At 36.4% G+C, this 18,457-nt stretch overlaps 1 protein-coding gene across 1 annotated transcript in view; it reads right to left on the bottom strand.

Moving 5' to 3' along the window:
* Positions 1-5,470: 5,470 nt before the first annotated feature.
* The window catches only part of Lmbrd1 (LMBR1 domain containing 1), a 105,622-nt gene continuing 92,635 nt past the window's right edge, over positions 5,471-18,457 (bottom strand). Inside the window, exons 15-16 of the mRNA XM_087205148.1 lie at positions 6,038-6,129; positions 5,471-5,880 (exon numbers count right to left, since the gene is read on the bottom strand). Of these exons, the coding sequence (XP_087061274.1) occupies positions 5,767-5,880; positions 6,038-6,129 (206 nt within the window). The 3' untranslated portion in view covers positions 5,471-5,766. The remainder of the gene's footprint in view (positions 5,881-6,037; positions 6,130-18,457) is intronic.

The following is an 18,457-nucleotide window of genomic DNA, read 5'->3' as shown; positions in this document are numbered from 1 at the left end:
GAGGAACCCTGCTCCACTGCTGGTGGGAGTGTAGACTGGTGCAATCACTGTGGAAATCACTATGGAGATACCTCAGAGAACTAGTACTGGAAGTCCCATTTGACCCAGCTATTCCCCTGCTGGGGATCTTCCCCAAAGAATTAAAGAATCATACCACAGTGATATATGTGCACCCATGTTCACAGCAGCACAATTTGTAATAGCTAAAACTTGGAAACAGCCCAAATGCCCATCAACTGGAGACTGGATAAAGAAAATGTGGGGGTTTTGGGGGTGGTTTTTTTATTTTGGTACTGGAGATCAAATTTGAGACCTTGTACTTGCGAGGCAGGTGCCAGAACCACTGAGCTAAATCCCCGGCCCTAAAATGTTTTTTAATAAAATGGAGTACGACTTAGCCATAAAGAATGAGAAATTAGAGACATTTATAGTTAAATGGATGCACATTGAGGCGATGCTCTTAAGTGAAATAAATAGGACACATATGTAAATACTGAACAGTTTCTCTAGTGTGAGAAACTGAAAGAGTAAATAAGGACTAAAAGGCATAATAGACAATGTGAAATATGAAGGGGCAAAAGAGAAGAGGAAGTGGGAGGGGTAGGGGAAAGAAGGGAATGAAATTAATATGAGAAATGAAAAAATGGAAACAAAGTCTTTGTAAATAGGGGGAGATGGAGGATGAAGGGAGGGCAGGGGAATGGGGAAAAAATAAGAACCAAGAGAGATTATGTAAAGGCACAAATTACCAATGATGAATGTCATTATATTGAATACCCTAAATGTACCAATAAAATTTAAAAACTAAGTTCTAAAAGGCTGTGGGATGTCTTCTGCAACCCTAGAAACTCAGCAGCCACCACTCAGTGCTTGGGATATGTAGGAGCTTGGTTATTTGCTGAGTGGAACAATGTACACACAAAGCTAATCCATGTGCAGAATTCTTGATAGCCAACCCAACGTCCCCTGAAGATCCCAAATTCTGCTTCCTTGAATATTTCTGTCATTTAAACTTTCACAAAGGCGTTTGCTCATTAGCTCTTTTTACATAAGAATTCCGAATGTAACTTCCTTCTAAATTTCAGTGTGAAGAAAAATTTTCTACAGACAAACTGAGGGGTCCTTTTATCAAGTGTAAAAATTAGTCACCCATTGTCTCTTTTGGCTAGGCTGCCAAGAAATTCAGAGATACATTTACATATAACTGCAATGACCATCCTATCTCTTGGTAAAATTTCTCCTTTAAATTATATCAGATTTTAATTTTGTTATAGATTTTAATACATTATTTTAAAATTTACCCTTTTTAAATATTATCTAATGTCTGCGATAAAATAATTTTGCTTTCTTTCCCCTTCCTCTGCCATCTCATGTTGTTATATTACCATTTCAGATGCTCCATTGGTTACATTTACTTTCACAACTTTGATAAAGTATGGTGCAAGGAAATATTCCTTTACCATTTTAACAAAAGGCAGATTAATAGGAGAAAAGCATATAAATTTACGTTTACATGACACAGGAGTCCTCATAAGAATATGAATACTCAAAGAAGGAATTAAAGAGTTGAGTGCTGATATACTGGACAAAGAGTAGTAAATCATGAAAATCCCACTACACCAAGAAGTTTGGGCTAGGGCAGTTAATGATGAAAAAGTAACAAGGAAGATAAAGGTTAGTTTAAGGTTTGTTTGTTCAGAATATTATTGGCCTGATGAGAAGGATGTAACTTTTCTCCTGGTATTGGGAGGGCACCTTCAATATAAGGGTTTAATCTAAGAGGAAAAAGGGGATGTCAGAGCGATCCTGCACGTTTGGGGGGTGGAGTACTGAGGACTGAATCCAGGGCCTAGTGCTGTAAGCACTCTGAGCCCCATTCCCAGCCCTTCTCATTTTTTTGAGATGAAGCCTTGCCAGGTTCACCTGGCTGGCCATCAACTTGTGATCCATTTGCCTCTATCCCGAGTAGCTTGGATTACAAGCATGCACCTCCTAATTTTTAAGTATCTTTAGTTCAAAGTAATCCTTATGATAAAATGGAGTATTCTGGGATGGCATATTTCATGACTTTCCAATACTCATATTAACCTCTACCAGAGATAGCATCTTTTAATTTCCCTCTTTCACTGATCCCCTCACAAGATGAGGCTATTTACATCCTTTGCCCCTTAGGTCTCCTTTTACCCTTCTCCTTCAGCCTTCTAATTTTTATGAAGTTGCTATGGTTTGGGTCTTAAATGTTCTCCAAAGGCCCATGATAAAGGCCTCCATTTGGGACTGGGGGGTGGTGGCAGCTTGAGGAGGTGGAGCCTAGTGGTAGGGAGTGTCTCCCTGGGGTGCAGGCCCTTGAGGAAGTTACTGGGATCCCAGTCCCTTATTCTGTCTCCTTGCTTCCTGGCCGTCACAATATGAACAGCTTTGCTCCACCACATACTCTGTGGTGACTCAATGCCTTTACCCAGGCCCAAAACACCGGAGCCAGATGACTATGGACTAAAGGCTCTGAAACTGTGAGCCAAAGTAAATCTTTCCCCATTTTAAGTTGATTTTCTTATTTTGTCACAGCGACACAAACTCAGTGGTCAAGGTCAAGGTGTTCTAACTGATGTGTACCATGATTTATGGACTTGTTCTAAAATAGGAAATTACTGTTAATCTTGGACATAACATTTCTGAGAATGGTAGTATACTTTGAAAACACTCTTATATTGTTTTTTGTTCTTCTGGAGCTCCTAAGTGCTTTATTTGTCCTACACAATGTCCATTTTTAATCCTTTGGTAGTGTACCAGAGCTAGAAATCATTTCAGTTTCCTCCTTGCCAGTATCTTTCTGTATGGCTTCATAAATTAATTACTTTGAAGTCAGCATGGAAAGTGGGGGCCTTGGTCTTTTGGAAAGTCATAACCCTAGCTGATTTCTAATTTAGGCATTTTTCAGGACTTCAAAGGAAATCTGTTCTTCATTAGTGGAAATTCTAATACTTAAATCAGCTTCATGAAAATATAAGGTTAAAAGCATTCCATATCACTAGCAGGGGAGAAAACCTTCATGCTTGAATGAAATTAAGACTTCCAAATTAAGTAGGAACCAAATTTTTAGAAACAAAGAAAATATTTTAAAAATACAGCTAGCGAAATAAAAAGCTGATGATATGACAAAACATAATTCCTAGTAGTGATGAGTATATGGAAACATTAAAAATAAAATTTCTGAACTTCTAGATAGGAAAATAAACCTCAAATACATGGTAAATATGCATTCCCCCTTAATCAAAATATACTTTATGTAGGCTTAAAACAATACAGACAAGTTTAAAGCTTTTAGCTAGCAAATTTGCTTGTCAACTGAGCACCTTCCATGTGAAAGGGCTATTACAGGCAAAAAAAAAAAAAAAAAAACCCCAAAGTTGTATTCAAGGACTTCAGTCCAGAGGTGGCAGGCATGAAGGTGATTAGTCATGAAGGATACACGTGATATGAGGTGTCCTGTGAACACGGGGCTCTGCACCTAACACAGGACATAACGGGGGAGGAATGTAAGGACTCAATGATGAAGCTGAGACCTGAAGAATAAGGAACTCTTGGCAGACAAAATGAAGAAAGGGCACCACAAGAAGGAACATTTCAACAGAGTGAGGATATAGGCATCCTAGCCAAGTAGATCATCTGAGTTTGGCTCACGTAAACAGGGCGGGGATGAGAAGAAGCTGGAGACAGGAAAGACAGACACAGACAGGTCACAAGAGGGCTTATAAGTTCCATTCCAAAATATCTGAAAACTTTTCAAAGAAATACTGTAATCATATTTGTATTTTAAATATCAACAATAGGCTGAGAGGAGTCAGGACTTGACAGAAATCCCCATGACAAAGTTCGAAAACCAGTGTGCATTAGTCTGCATTGCTAACACAACGCCACAGATGGGGTACCTTATACAGCAGAAATCTGTTTTTCCAGATACAGAGGCCAGAAGTTCCAAGAACAAGGTTCTAGTAGTGCTGTGTTCTAAGGTCTCTTTCCTTGGCCTTCAGACAACTGCCTTCTTCCTGCATCCTTCTGTGGCTTTCCTGTGCACTTTCAAGATGTCTCTCTTAAGGACATCAGTCACACTGGATTAGAGATCCACTCAACAGCCTCATTTTACCTTCATTCTATTTTAAAGGCCCTATCTCCAAATACAGCTATATTCTAAGATACTGGAGGACAGGACTTCAACATACAAATTTGTGAGGAGGCACTGTTTTTTTTTTTTGGTACCGGGGATCGAACTCAGGTCCTTGCGCTTGCACAGCAGGTGGCGAAATCACTGAGCTAAATCCCCAGCCCAGAGGAGGCACTATAAAGCTACAAAGCAGTGAGTGGCAGTAGGAAGGAAGTAAACTGAAGGACGGTGAGGAAGTAGAAGTCACTGTGATTTGACTGTGATAAGTCAGCTATACACAAAAGATAAGGAGGTCTGCCTGAGTTTTGATTTAGGCAATCAAGCAGGCTTCATCCTGACACATTAGGCAATATCTAAAAAACAAAATGAATACAGAAGGCGACTTAGTATGCCCAGGATAATGAAGAGTTCAACTTCAAACATGTTGCAATTCAAGCAGTAACAGGTAAGTGAAAGTAGAGCCTGGGAAAACACAATATAGATGGAGAAGTGTACCTTAACCTGTCCACAAAGAAAATGTAAAATAAGAACAGAAGGGAATGAAATCCTGGTAATTAAGCTAGGCAAAAAAAGCAGGTGCCAGACAAACACAAGGGAGGCAAAGAATCAGAATAGAAAAAAGAAAAGTGGTTCAAAATATTGAGACCAAAAAATTAAGTTATAGGTCATTGCTTAATTCTTTTCCAGAAACTTAATGATATTTTACTTCAAGGGCTATGATGTATGTTTTCTAAATGAGCTCTAATTTATGCAAATAAATTAGAATAATTTGTGATTATATTTCATTAACCAGAATGTGTTCAAAATATTCTACTGATATAGCTTTCTCTGTATCATTTGTAAATTTCGAATCTTTAGAATGAAACATATTTCTAAATGTTAATGTCATATATCAAAATGATCAGTAAACTGATTTTTTCAGGATTATTCTTAACACATTCACTTATGCTGGAACATAAATTTTGAGGTCATCTAAAAATAAATGACACCTACAACCATGTATACACCTTAAATGCTCTTGTAGAGGTGATATCTAATGGATTAATATTTCAGCAATATAACTTAGAATGCCACAGTCTTAAGCAGTTTGAATTTTTCAATGAAACCTACTGGAGTGTAACTAATAATTTTATGTAAAAAAATGAAAACAGTTGCATATGGGAATAACATTTACTTACCAGCTCTACTGTGAACACTGTTTTTACACAATCAGATGTAGATACTTTAAAATTCCACATGGCTCTGTATACACTAAAGCATGGAAACCAGTGATTTATGATTATGTTTTTAAAAAGCAACACAGGGGAATATTCTGGAAGATTTTAATCAATTTAACACCAGTATACATTAAAGAAAAACATTTTCCAAAAACATTCCCTCACAAAGCAGGTAGTTTTATATTTACATCACAGTATTACAACAATTTTAAATGTTAATCTATGATACAATAATGTCACTTCAGAAAACATAAAAAATATATTTCTTTTTAATAGTCATGCTCCCATTTTTGATGAAAGCTCACTTATCCTAATATTACTTTAAAACTATAGAAATGCATAGCAGGTATCCAGTCAGCTTCATAAACCCTTTACAACAGAAGGCTGTCAAACAGAATAGGCAGAAGGCTCCTCATCACTTAGGTCTGAATCTTCATCTATTCCTTCGATGACTGATTTCTTCCCTTTACAACAGGATACAATTAATCCAATCAGGAATACCTGTAAAATTAAATGAGCTGTTGGTTATTTCTCAAATCTAAAATCATTCAGAAGTAATGCATTTAGAATTCAATGGCAGTACTGTAATACTAATGAGTTTGACAAACATTTAACTTTTAAAAGGAAGGTCACATGGAGCTGGGATGGCTGTACTTACCCCAAGAAAGGCCCAGTTACCAAAATAGTACGCAGCACTAAAGAACCAGAACTTGTGAAGGAAGAGGTATGTCCGGGTAACTGTACACTGATCTATAAAAGCAAGTAAAAGACTATGGTAAGATACTTCCTTAGAACTGACAGTTCACTCTGTATCTAAGATGTTATTAACCATGCTAATTACCAAGAGCACACTGCCAGTGAGTGTTAGAAGACTGAGATGTAGGTTTCTCTCCAAAGCCCACCCTCAATCCCCTGAATGTAGTATTAAGTGCCAACTATTAGGGTCTAGTTTTTAAAAATGAATGCCACCATCATAAGGATCATAAATATTAAAAACATTATATTGGCTTGTTCAATTTATTTGAAATAGAAAAATAATTTCAACTGGCATATCCTGAAACAAAACAAAAATAAAATTTATCAATTTAACAATGACTGTCAAGAAACAATGGACAAAGTATCAGATATGGTTAGTATTAAGTTGCACTTTTCTAAAAAACCAATTCTCAGGATAGTTCAAACTTGAGGGATTTTGTTTTGTTTTGTTTGTACTAGGGATTGAACTCGTGACCTTGTGCTTGCGAGGCAGGCGGTAGAACCACTGAGCTAAATCCCCGGCCCTTGAGGACATTTTAAAAAACATTTTTCTCATTAAGAATGCTATTGAAAACACAGTTACTTCTAAAGAAATATAAAAATCATTATTTACTGTTAGGCTTCTTGTTTGAACTTTAGATAGCATTATAGCTGCAATTAACATAAATCATATATTTTCTTCATATAAAATGTAACTTATGCCTGGTATGGTGACACACTCCTGTAATCTCAGCACTCAGAAGGCTGAGGCAGAAGGATCACTGTGAGTTTGAGGCCACCCTGGGTTACATAGTGAGTTTAATGCCATTCTTAATTACATAGTGAGACTCTGTCTCAAAAAAACTGTTAAAGAAAAAGCAGCAGACATTATTTGACATTCATATCAGATTCCATACTAATGTTATCCAAATATATTATTTCCATTAGGTTATAAAGTTGTCTATATATACTGGCATATAGAAAATGATGTTTAAAGAAGTATCTGCTTATTTAAGTCACTTAGAAAGGCCTACATAGCACAATAAAATGTAACTGTGGAAAATTATAGCTAATACACAGCTAATAACAGATAATAACTTCACAAATTTCAGAGGGCCTTTATTCTTTATAAAAGAGATCATGATTTCTGATTTCTGCGTACTTTTATCCAAAGCAATGACAAAACACTGTCCATGCAAGTAGGAGACCAATATCATATTCCACAGCTGATTTAAAAAATACACCTTTTAGGGCTGGGGATTTAGCTCAGTGGTTTTGCTGCCTGCCCCGCAGGCACAATGACCAGAGTTCGATAACCAGTACCCACCCACCCCACAAAATACACCTTTTATTTTTATGAACTGTCTTCTCAGCTTCAATAAGTAAGGGCTATTAAAGCAAAACAGCTAGGGGATTTTTAGTCCAGCTTATTACATAAAAGAATCTAATAAACTTAAAATTTTTGTGGCTGACACATGGTTTTTTGAAAAGCAGAAATTAGGTTTTACTTTCCCAAAATACAAGACTTGATACCTGGATATATAAAAATTTAGATAACCTAAATCTCATCTACTCTAGTCCCTTCCACTTTCCTTCTGAGCTGCTCAATAGCAAACTGGACAAAGCTGTCTCTTTCTGGTAAGAAAACATGCAATTTATGAGAGAAGCAACCTCTTCCTTCCACAAGTGAGAACCACAAATCCAACTCCTGTGGATCCTCAAGAGCTTCTTTCATAGTCTTTTTATTAAATTAACAGAAAAGTGTAGAAGAAATATTCACAATTCTTTTTTTTCCCCCATTAAGTTTATTGGTACATTTTAGGTATAAAATACAGTTACATTCATCATTGGGATCTTGTACCATTACATGAGTATCTTGGTTCTTTTTTTCCCCCATTTCCATGCCCTCCCTTCACCCCCTCTACCCTTCCCTATTTGCAAAGATTTCGTTTCCATTTTTTTCCTTTTCTCATACTTTTTCTTTTCCCTTTTCTCCTTTCCCCACCCCTCCCACTTCCCCTGCTCCTTTAGACCTTTCTTCCTATTACACAATATCAATTATATATTTTTTAAATTATAATATCAATATCTAGGAGACATTACCACAGATTTTACAGAATTTAAAAGGATATAGAAAGCATAATACAAAAATCTTTTTTGAAATAAATTTGACAACTTCTAAGAAGTACCTTGGAAGACAGACTAATGAAACTAACTCTGGAGGAAAAATAAAATTTGAATAGCACCTATTAAAGAAAGTATATTCCTAGTTTGAAAACCTAGCTATATGACAACAGCAGGCTCATATACATTTTAACTGATAAATTATATCAAACATTTAAAGCAGAAAAAAGAAGGAACACTTCTCCCCTCATTTTAGGAAATCAACATTGTGCTAATACAAAAACTGGATAAAGATAATAGAAGAAAAAAGTATGAACATAGATAGACATTTGTTTAAGAAAACAAACTATTAGAAGTCAGATCTGGCAGGATGGAGAAAGTGGTTTTGTTATAGGGATGGCAGCAGTGTTGGTTCAGCATTGGAAGATCCACCCCCAAAAGTCATCATTTTAACAGAGGAAAGGAAAAAGCCATATGATCCTGTCACTAGTTGGAGAAAAAGTATTGGACTAAATTCCACAGCTGTTCATGGTAAAATCTATCAGGAGACTAGAAGTAGAACAGAGCCTTCTCAACACATTAAAGACATGTACTCCATACTTCCAGAGAGAACGCCTTATATGAATGGAGAAGATACAATGCTTTCTCCTTAAGGTGGGGAACAAGGGCAGATATGCTTACTCTTTATCTGTCCATTAAACTTTGAAACCTAGGTCCAACCAAAATAGTCTGTCAATAAAAGGACACAATTAGGTTAGGATTGGCAAGGTAGAAGCAAAATCTTTATATGTAGATGAAATGATCATCTACAGAGAAAATACTAAGAAATCTCTAGGAGCCCCTAGAACTTGTATTTGAATTTAGCAGGATTAGAAAGCACAAGGTATATATAAAAATTCAGGTCTGTGTATACTTGCTATAAATGAAGAATTGGATATTGAAATTTTAAAGTTATGTAGGAGTATAAAGGACCTAGAAAAGTTAAAATACAAAAAACAAAAAACAAACAAACAAAAAACAGTGTTGGAAGACATATAGTACCTAATTTTAAAACTTCTTCTAAAGCTACAGTAATCAAGGCAGTGTTGATGTAAGGAAAGACATATAGATCATTGGAATAAAAGAGAGAATCTAGAAATAGAACCACACATATATGGTTCACTGAGTTTGGAAAGATTATTTAACATTAGCACTTTATAGAATATAAACTCAATTTAAGAGCCAAGGAAGAGATAGTGTTTTCAGCAAACGGCACTAGAACAACAACTGGTATCCGTATACAAAAAATTAACCTCAACTCCTTATTTCCATACATGAAAATAACTCGAAGGGATCTATGAACCTAAATATGAAAGCCTAAAAGTATAAAACTTTAAGAAGAAATTATAAGGGAAAATGTTTATGAAGTTAGGGTAGGCAAGAACTACCTAGGATACAAAAATCATGATGTATAAAAGAAAAAAATTGATAAATGAGATTCCATCAAAATTTAGACCTTTAAATGACATCATTAAAATGAAAAGTAGTCCTTAAACAGACCATATTTAAAATGCATATAATCTATGACCAGAATATATAAAGAACTCTCACAGCTCATTAACAGACAACTCAATTAAAAAGTAGACATAAGATGATAAATAGCCAGTATAGCACAAGGAAAGGTGTGCAACTCTAGAATCAGAAAAATACTAATTATTACAATAACAATACTGAATTATACACTCATTAGGGAGATGAAGTTAAAAGTTTTAAAAGCCTTGTCATTACTTTTTTTGTTGTTGGATTCTCCCCCTTTGCATTTAATTTGTCATGCCCAATGGATTCATTCTGTTGGGTTTCCTTGGGTTGTGATCCTCATTGTCTTTTCCTAGGGTATTGTCTAAAATTTTTTGGAGTGCCGGTTTGGTATTCATGAAGTTCCTGAAGTGCTCTTTGTCATCAAAGTATCTTATTTCTCCATCAATTTTGAAAGATAGTTTTGCAGGGTCCATCAATCTGGGTTGGAGGCTGTTTTCCTTTAGGGCTTGAAATACATCACTCCAAGCTCTTCTTGCCTTGAGGGTTTGCATTGAGAAGTCTGCTGTGTTCTGATGGGCTTTCCTTTGTATGTGATTTTTTTTCTCTCACTGCTTGTAGAATTTTGTTCTTCTGTTGGATTTCTGGAATCCTAAATATTATATGCCTATTTGTAGATTTTTTTTGATCAAGGCTAGCTGGAGTCTTATATGCCTCACTTATCTGTATGTCAAGTTCTTTTCTGCCATCACTTCTGTGAAGAGTTTTTTTATGTCATCTGGACTCTCTCCTCTTTCTTCATTGACTCCAATCAGTCTTATGTTATTCTTCTTTCCATCGTCTAACAGCTACTAGATTGATTTCTCGTGTTCCCTTACAATTTTAAAGCAATTGTTCTTTTCCTGGTCACTAATTGCAATCTTATCTTCCATATCTGAAATTCTATCCTCACATTGGTTCATTCTGCTGCACAGACTTTCAGTGGAGTTTTTAATCTGGAAATCTGTTTGTATCTGTTTTATGGATTCCATTTGGTTCCTATGTTGGGATTCCATCATGTTCCTCAGATCCTCTATTTTTTTTATCTGTGTCCTCTCTAGATTTATTAATCATGTCTTGCACCATGAGCACAATCTTTGCTGTTATCTGAGTAATTATTTCTGATTTCATTTTTCCCAGATCCTCTTTTGTTGCCAGTGCAGAGAGTCCAGGTGGCTGAGTATCGGATTGTTCCATCTCATTTCCCTTTGGGGTTGCTGTAGGTGATCCGGAAGTCTGTTTTTGAGGTTTGTTTACATGTCTTCTCATTTCCACGGGGGGGGGGGGGTGTGCTTCTGGCACCCACACCGCTCAGCTTCTCTGCCCTAGGAGCCTGGGATGGCGGCGGGGGAAGCTTCCTTCCGGGTTCTGGGACTGGCTCAGCTTCTCTGCCCTAGGAGCCTATTCACAATTCTTGAAGAAAACAAGAAAGCTATCGAGCAGCGGTGGCTAAGAAAGTCCTTCCATGGCCCCCAGGCTGGCACCCAAGGCTGCAGCCTCACACAAGGGCCTGGAGTCAGCCTGTCAGAGCAGGGCACCAGCAGGAGAGGCCGCTCACTTCCTCTCTACTCCCACCACACTATTCTTACTTCAGCTGCACATCTCACTTCAGAGTAATAGTAGTTTCATTTGCCATCCTTTCCATTAGACAAACCTGATAATTTTAAAGTTCAGAGTACTCATATTCATTCATATTCAATATAACTGTTGAAATAAAAATAAATTTAAGGCAAGGGATATTCTACTAAAAATTCACATTGTTAATAGTAGATTTTCTAATATTTTTAAAAATTAAAATCTGATAAGATTACAAAGATGTCAAAACAAGACAATGGAACACTGTTAAAAACAGAAGTATAGACAAAAAAAAAGATGTTTGCTTTCACGAGAGGAAAGGCCTGGCCTGACAGCCTGACAGACCTGGGGGGGCCGTCACTTGACAATACACACAAGAATGGGTGCGTCACAGGATCTGTGAAGACCAAACAAGGCACACCAAAAGCTCAAGGACAGTGGCAGGTAGTATTAATTTTGCTCCATTTTTTTCTTAAGTAAAAGGAAACTCATGATAAAGAACATAGTTCTCAACAGCTACTCAAATGGTAGTAAGATAAAAACAACTCATCTTAAGCTTTTAGAAGTACACGTCCAACTTCTCAATACCTGTCCTCCAACTTGTTCAAATGGGAAGGGAAAGAAGGGAAAAGAAATTAAGAAAAAAAGAATGGAAGGAAAAAAGTAGAAACAAAGCTTTTGTAAATGGGAAGGGGAAGAAGAGTTGAAGGGAGGGGAACAGAATGGGAACAAAGAAGAATTAAGATGTATTATGTACAGGTACAAATATCCTATGATGAATGTGATCATTATGCATGGCAAACATGTAGTAATAAAATAAATTAAATTAAAAAGAATTACTTGTCCAACAGTAGCAAGGAAAATAATTATTTGGGGATTAGTTCATGACTACTTGTGCATATTCGTTATATTTTTCTCTACACGTAGTTCAAACAGACACAAGTCGACTAAGCAAAATTCAAATGTATGAATTCAATGACAGGATATACTCCTAAAAAGTATCAGTTCTTTAAGTAAATGAAATCTTTTTGAAAGTTTCAAAAATGAAGAGAGATGTAGGCTGGAGAACTATGAAAAAAAATGCTTGTTCACAATTAAAAACAATAGTACTATCCCTGGCTTATATATTGCCTGAGCTCCACTGCACAAGGATAAAATCTGTTTTTAAAAAAAGCCTCAATGCCGGAAACTAGCTGCAGTCGATGTAGGGTAGGAAGGGGAGATGTCCTGGGCCGGTGATGAGAAAAGAACCTTCACAAGCAATGTTCAGGTTCCCTCTGAGAAATCTCAGTGTCTGATTTATTTTTATATCTTTAAGCAATAGCTGGGAGGCATTGGGCGGAACATGTTTACATTTTAAATTGCCTTAGCAATTTTCTATAGAAGTAAAGGTTATTTTTTGCTAAACAACGTACAATTCCTCTAAGCTGTTTCATTTCATTGAACATCATGAATACATATTTAAAAATTACAATTGTCCCCTTATTTACCCACACCTAAACAGAACAGAAAGTAACTTAATCAAAATCTTTATATCAGCGGGGGTACAAGCAATATTTAATCAACTAAGTGTCAAACTTGTGGTCACCAGCTGGCCCTTGAGAAACTGCACAATGGTTAATATAGTTTGCTATTAGCTCTCTATTTTTCTTTACCTCTATTCATCTTAACTAAATGTCATTTGGGTTCATTGTCCATGAGCAGGAGATATTTACAGCACTTTGAGAAATATTGAGTAACTTGTCTCCTTAATGCATTTTCCTGTCTTAACTTTCTTTCTTTTTCCCATTTTCTACTATTTCTTTCATCTAAAGTCTGTCTTTCCAATCTTTTTGTAAGACCCCTTTCGTAAATAGAATGTCAGCAATAAGAGGGGGAGTCATAGTAGTGGGGAAACAGAGGGGGTTTTAGGAGAAGTTTTTTTAGAAGTGGATGTGGCAATAGAACTAAGAGAAACTGGAATTTGGGACTTGTGAGCCAGATCAGATTTCAATACATCACTGCCAATTTGCCTTATGGAGAGTTTGTTGTTAGTCATAAACACAATGACTCCTGTGACCAGAGTAACAATTATAAACATTATGGCAAGAAAAAATTAAACATGAGGGTACGATGTGTTCCACCCTTTCTTTCCCCCAGCTGGAACTTTGTCAAGCAGCATTGGAGGTCGGTTGGGCTTCGCCACCTCAATACTACCAATGCTCAAAACTTTAAAAATGGAAGTTCTAACATTCATTTCCATACTTAAAGATATTTTAAAAGTCAAAACTTGACTGAATTAGAAAATTCAGAACGAGGATTACAAGAGGCTGAGCTAGGAGAAGCAAGTACAATCAAATCACTTCCCCCAGGGGCCTAATAACCCGCTCAGTGATGTTTCAAATTGGTGTATGATCTGATTCTCTGGCCCACCACGAAAATCGTATCAGAAATATTTCCCCTGTCACACTGTTTACATGTTTACCACTTTTAAAGGTTGTGGACTTTGACACAAGCTTTCCAAAATAACATAAAAGGTAAAAAAAACACTATTAGTGTTTTGCTTTCTTGTTGAAAATCAGCTAGAATAAAAATATATACAGACAAGTATGTAACAGCTTTTTATAGTTAGCTTTATACACTGCATTTACTTTTACAGGGTGGCCTACACCCCCAGAGTAACTTTCTGTTAAGCTTCTCGCCATACTTTACATTCAGGGGATGATTTCACACGGAATAAATGGAGGGGAGCCTGCTTCGTCACCATCTGCTGACTGCCAGCTGCTCACCTCAATCACAGATATCTACATCTATGGATTTCTTTCAACATTTATCTGAGAAAATAGCAAGAAATATTTTGCACTTGCTTTTACCTTCAAAATAAATTTAAACTGGTAGGTGTTCCATTTAGGGACTCTTTTAAAATGAGAAGTGTTCAGGAGACTTCTGACTATTGTCACTCAAAAGGACACACCAAGGTTCCCATTAAACTGAAGACTAAACATTAACAATGAAAAATAAAAATATAATTTCTTTTACTTTCTGATGACAGAGTGGCTACACAGAAAATATCAAAATAAAATGTGTAAATGGGATCTGAAGTACAAGAAAAAAACTGACAGTCTTTAAATTCCAGTATTACCACCTTTCCTCCTATCAGAGAAACAGAGAAATGCAATCAAGCCATTTTTGTCATATATTAGCAATCTTTACTGATTTACCTAATAACTTGTATATTATATACTTATTTGCTTTTAGACCACTTTTTAATGTATGCTTATTACCACTAAGATAACAACAGTTATCAACTATAACAATTAGCACCTTTTACTTTAAATGTTCTTTCAAAAAGTATTTAGTGTTGATTTAAAGCACAACAGGGTCAAAATAATTACACTCTATATCTGTACTTATTATTAAACAAATCTTTGTTACATATGCATAGACAAAGAAGGCATTTGAGAAAACTGATGGACGATGGAGAAAATTAAAGCAAGTATTTTGTTTCACAAGTGACAAAAAAACCCCAACCTGGTAGAAAATCAAACTATTTAGGATGTTACTTTGTATCTCATTGCTGCCTAAGATTAGACTAACTAGGGTTCTACTACTACTGAATATTTATAAAGGACACAGATATTTTGTTGTTTTTCAGAGACAGGGTCTCACTATATAAGTCACTATGTAGTTTTTAGGTCAATACAATGGGTTTCATTTAACAAAGAAAGAAGCTAGAAGACATTCAATATATTAAAATTTTATGTTACTGTAATGAAGCTATTCAAAAAGAAATTTAAAAAAACCCAAAATGTGGTTCAATTTTATAAATTGTATTTGAGGGAGACAAAGATATACTTACACTTTTTTTATCCTCAAGGAGCTTACTTGTATTCATGTAAAAAGGGTAGTGAGAAGATACATAAATAACTATAAATTAAGGGAAAAATGTAAGAAATATAAATGCATTGGGAATTCAAAGGAGAAAAAGAGCATGTACACATTTTTGGAGATATTTTAAAAGAAGGTCTGATTTGAAATAGGCCTTGTAAGATGGTCAGGATTTTGATTAATGAAAATGGGAAAAGTGGGATAAAGACTGGTTGTGACCTATCAAGAAAATAACAGAAAAACCAAATAAGGAAAAGATGGCCTTATCTAGAAAGTGCATTTTAAAAAGCTAGAAACTTGTAGGATGGGTTAAATAGTGGCGGTCCTTACATCCTAGCCTGCATTTGTCAGATGAGGACACGGGAAGGACTTGCGATTTTTACTGGAGACCTGGTGTAATCGGAATACTTTCGAACGGTGGTTTCCATGATTTGGTTCCCAGACTGGAACCATGAGAAAACTTCCAGGGAAGAACCAAACTCAAAAACTTTGCAATCTGGGCTAAAAATCCTTACAAGTGTTTCTGATTAACGCCAGCGTTGGATGACCATTGTTTGCAAAGAGCTGAGCTAACATCATTTAGTGGAGAAGTAATGTAAAGTAACTGAAGTTAAAGGTGCCAAATGCAAGATTTGAGATTTGAAGGTCATTATAACAACTGCAGACAGGTGTCAGCTGTAGGGGAGATCTACCGAGCTGATATGTAATGACCAGCTGTGCAGCTGAGAAGTTATTAAGTTGTCCTATTAGTTCTTGATTTATGAAAGAATACCTAGAACACAACAAAGTCAACCGGGTTCAAAGGAATAAACAGATGTATAACTTGAACATCTCCAACTTGATTTTAAAGATTATTTCTCCAGATAGTATCAATAACAGAACATGAGACAATAAACAAATATTTCCTAATTAGAGCTCAAAACATGGGCATCACTTTTACTTTCTCTCTCACATCCTCTACTGGACTCATCAGCAAATCCTTTTGGCTGTTCCATTAAAATATCTCTAGATCTGACCACTTGCTGCCATGGCCACTATCACCAGAGCTCTCCTTTGGATTACTGCAAAAGCCTCCTGTCAAGTCTGCTTTTGCCCTTGGCTCATTATGGTCTATTCCAGGGGTTAACAAACTATGGCACACAGTGCCAATCACAGCCAACCCTAGTTTGCAAAATTATTTGAACACATCATGTATTGTCTATGGCAGCTTCCACGAAGCAAAGGCAGAGCTGAATGGTCATGGCAAACTATCATAGGTTCCACAGAGCCTAACATATTGCTTTCTGGCCCTTTACAGAAAGCATTTGCCAATTCCTGATCTGTATGATAGCAGTAATCAGAATAATCCCTTAAGAATGTAAGTCACTTCATGCTATTGTAGATAGGTAAGTTAATTAGGTATCTTGTAGGCAGTTAGACAGGGACCCCCTCAAGGTGCTAACCCTAAAGGAGCCAACACAGCCAGAACCCAACATAGAGAACAACTGAGGCACATCCACTGGTTAGCATTATAAAAAGAAGAGGCACTACTTCCCCTAGAGACAGATAGCAGTGATTGATATTCTAAATGGGAAATTCCTTGTATGTGACTTGTTTTTCCATTTGATCCCCATTTAATTAATATCACCTGGGTGACTGTACTTGTAATCTTATTGGTTGGTCGTGGTTTTGTCCCACCTCATGCCCGCCTTGTAAATTTCCACTTATAGTTCTGTCTTATAGTTCTGTCCCATTGTACCTGCCTCACCTCATGGCTTTGCTGTATAAAACACCTTTGAAAAGTGGGGTGGGTGGGTAACCCACTTTCCAGTCCCCCTTCTGTCTCTCTTAGAAGCTTTCTTTCTCTCAAAAAATTTTTCCTACTCTGTTCCTAGAATTCATCCTTCAATTTTAGAGAAGGCTAACTCATGTTTCGGGTACCTAACAGGTTTGGGAGTTTCTTCTCTTCCCCCCTATATCAATGCCATTTCTCTGCTCACAATCTTCCAAATACTTTCTTTTGAAAGTAAAAGCCGCAGTTCTTTAAACTTATCTGTTGCTGTTCTACTTTCCCACACACATTCCCACATCATACTCACTGCATTCTCTATCAGAATATTTCTCCTCAGAAAACTTTTGTTTCTTCACTTCCTGAAGGTCTTTCTGCTCAAATGTCGTCATCTTCTCAGTAACAATTTCCTTCTTACTTTACTAGAAATTTTATACCATCCCTCCTTCCAAGTACCACCTACCCTACACTTTGGTACTTTATTTTTCTCCACGGTACTTATTACCTGATATATTTGTCTGGCTCCTACTAAAAACTCAGGAGGTGGTGATGAGAATACATTACTGTTTTGTTGATGATATCCATCACTTAAATAGCACTCAGCATGTAACAAATGGTAACAATGTTTTCCACTTGGCATTGAATCCTATGCCTTGCACATGCTAGGCAAGTGTTCTCTCAGCTATAAACCCATCAAGAAACATTTACGTGAAAAAGCACAGGAATGGCACATAAGTAGAACTAAATCATATGGGATACTTAATACTAAAACACCTGTAAGTTTATCTTAGAATTTCAAGACCAATTACTAAAGATATGTCAGTATCTTCTAAAGGTGCTTGAAGTGCAACATAGTCATTACTTACGGTTTTATTCCACAGAGTAACTTTCTAAATAAGGCTACCAAAATTGTAACAATTCTATCAGAGTTGATTTATCTTCAACTTACTGACTAAACCTAACTATCCTTAACTTTCCCATGCCCACCCCCAAATTTGTAGACCATAAAACAAAAGGCCCATATAGCTCTTTAAAAGGCCACTGCCCCATGTTCCTGAGTCCGAGGGACTGGTTGACTTCTCCTGGAGTGGGTCATCTTCCTAGTTATGAAATTTCAGAAAGCCTAAATGAATTAGCTTCATTTAGTATGAGGTAAGAGATATTCAGTTAATGTTCTGTATTCAAACCTGTTTTTCAAATCAAAACAGTAACAGTCTCCCACCTTTTTTGAGCTCACAGAGATGCTGACAAATGCTATCACCACACAGCACCAGTCATTTTCCTGCTGAAGCCCTTATGGGCTAGTTTCTAGGAAAATCTCTATCAGTTTCATCTTCGGTCTGTTAAAACGAGCGTTCCTCAAAATGAACATTTTATGTATACCTATAAAGTCAAATATTAAGTATCAACTAGTGTAGTAACTCTTTTAGAAACTGTCTTAGTTGCTTTTCTCAT

Source organism: Heterocephalus glaber, unplaced genomic scaffold (genome assembly GCF_053883595.1).
Source record: "Heterocephalus glaber isolate CG9 unplaced genomic scaffold, H.glaber_assembly_v1.0 deba00000594, whole genome shotgun sequence".
In the NCBI taxonomy this organism is placed as follows: domain Eukaryota; kingdom Metazoa; phylum Chordata; class Mammalia; order Rodentia; family Bathyergidae; genus Heterocephalus; species Heterocephalus glaber.
Note: the sequence above shows the minus strand (reverse complement) of the source record. Positions and strands in the feature narration are given on the sequence as shown.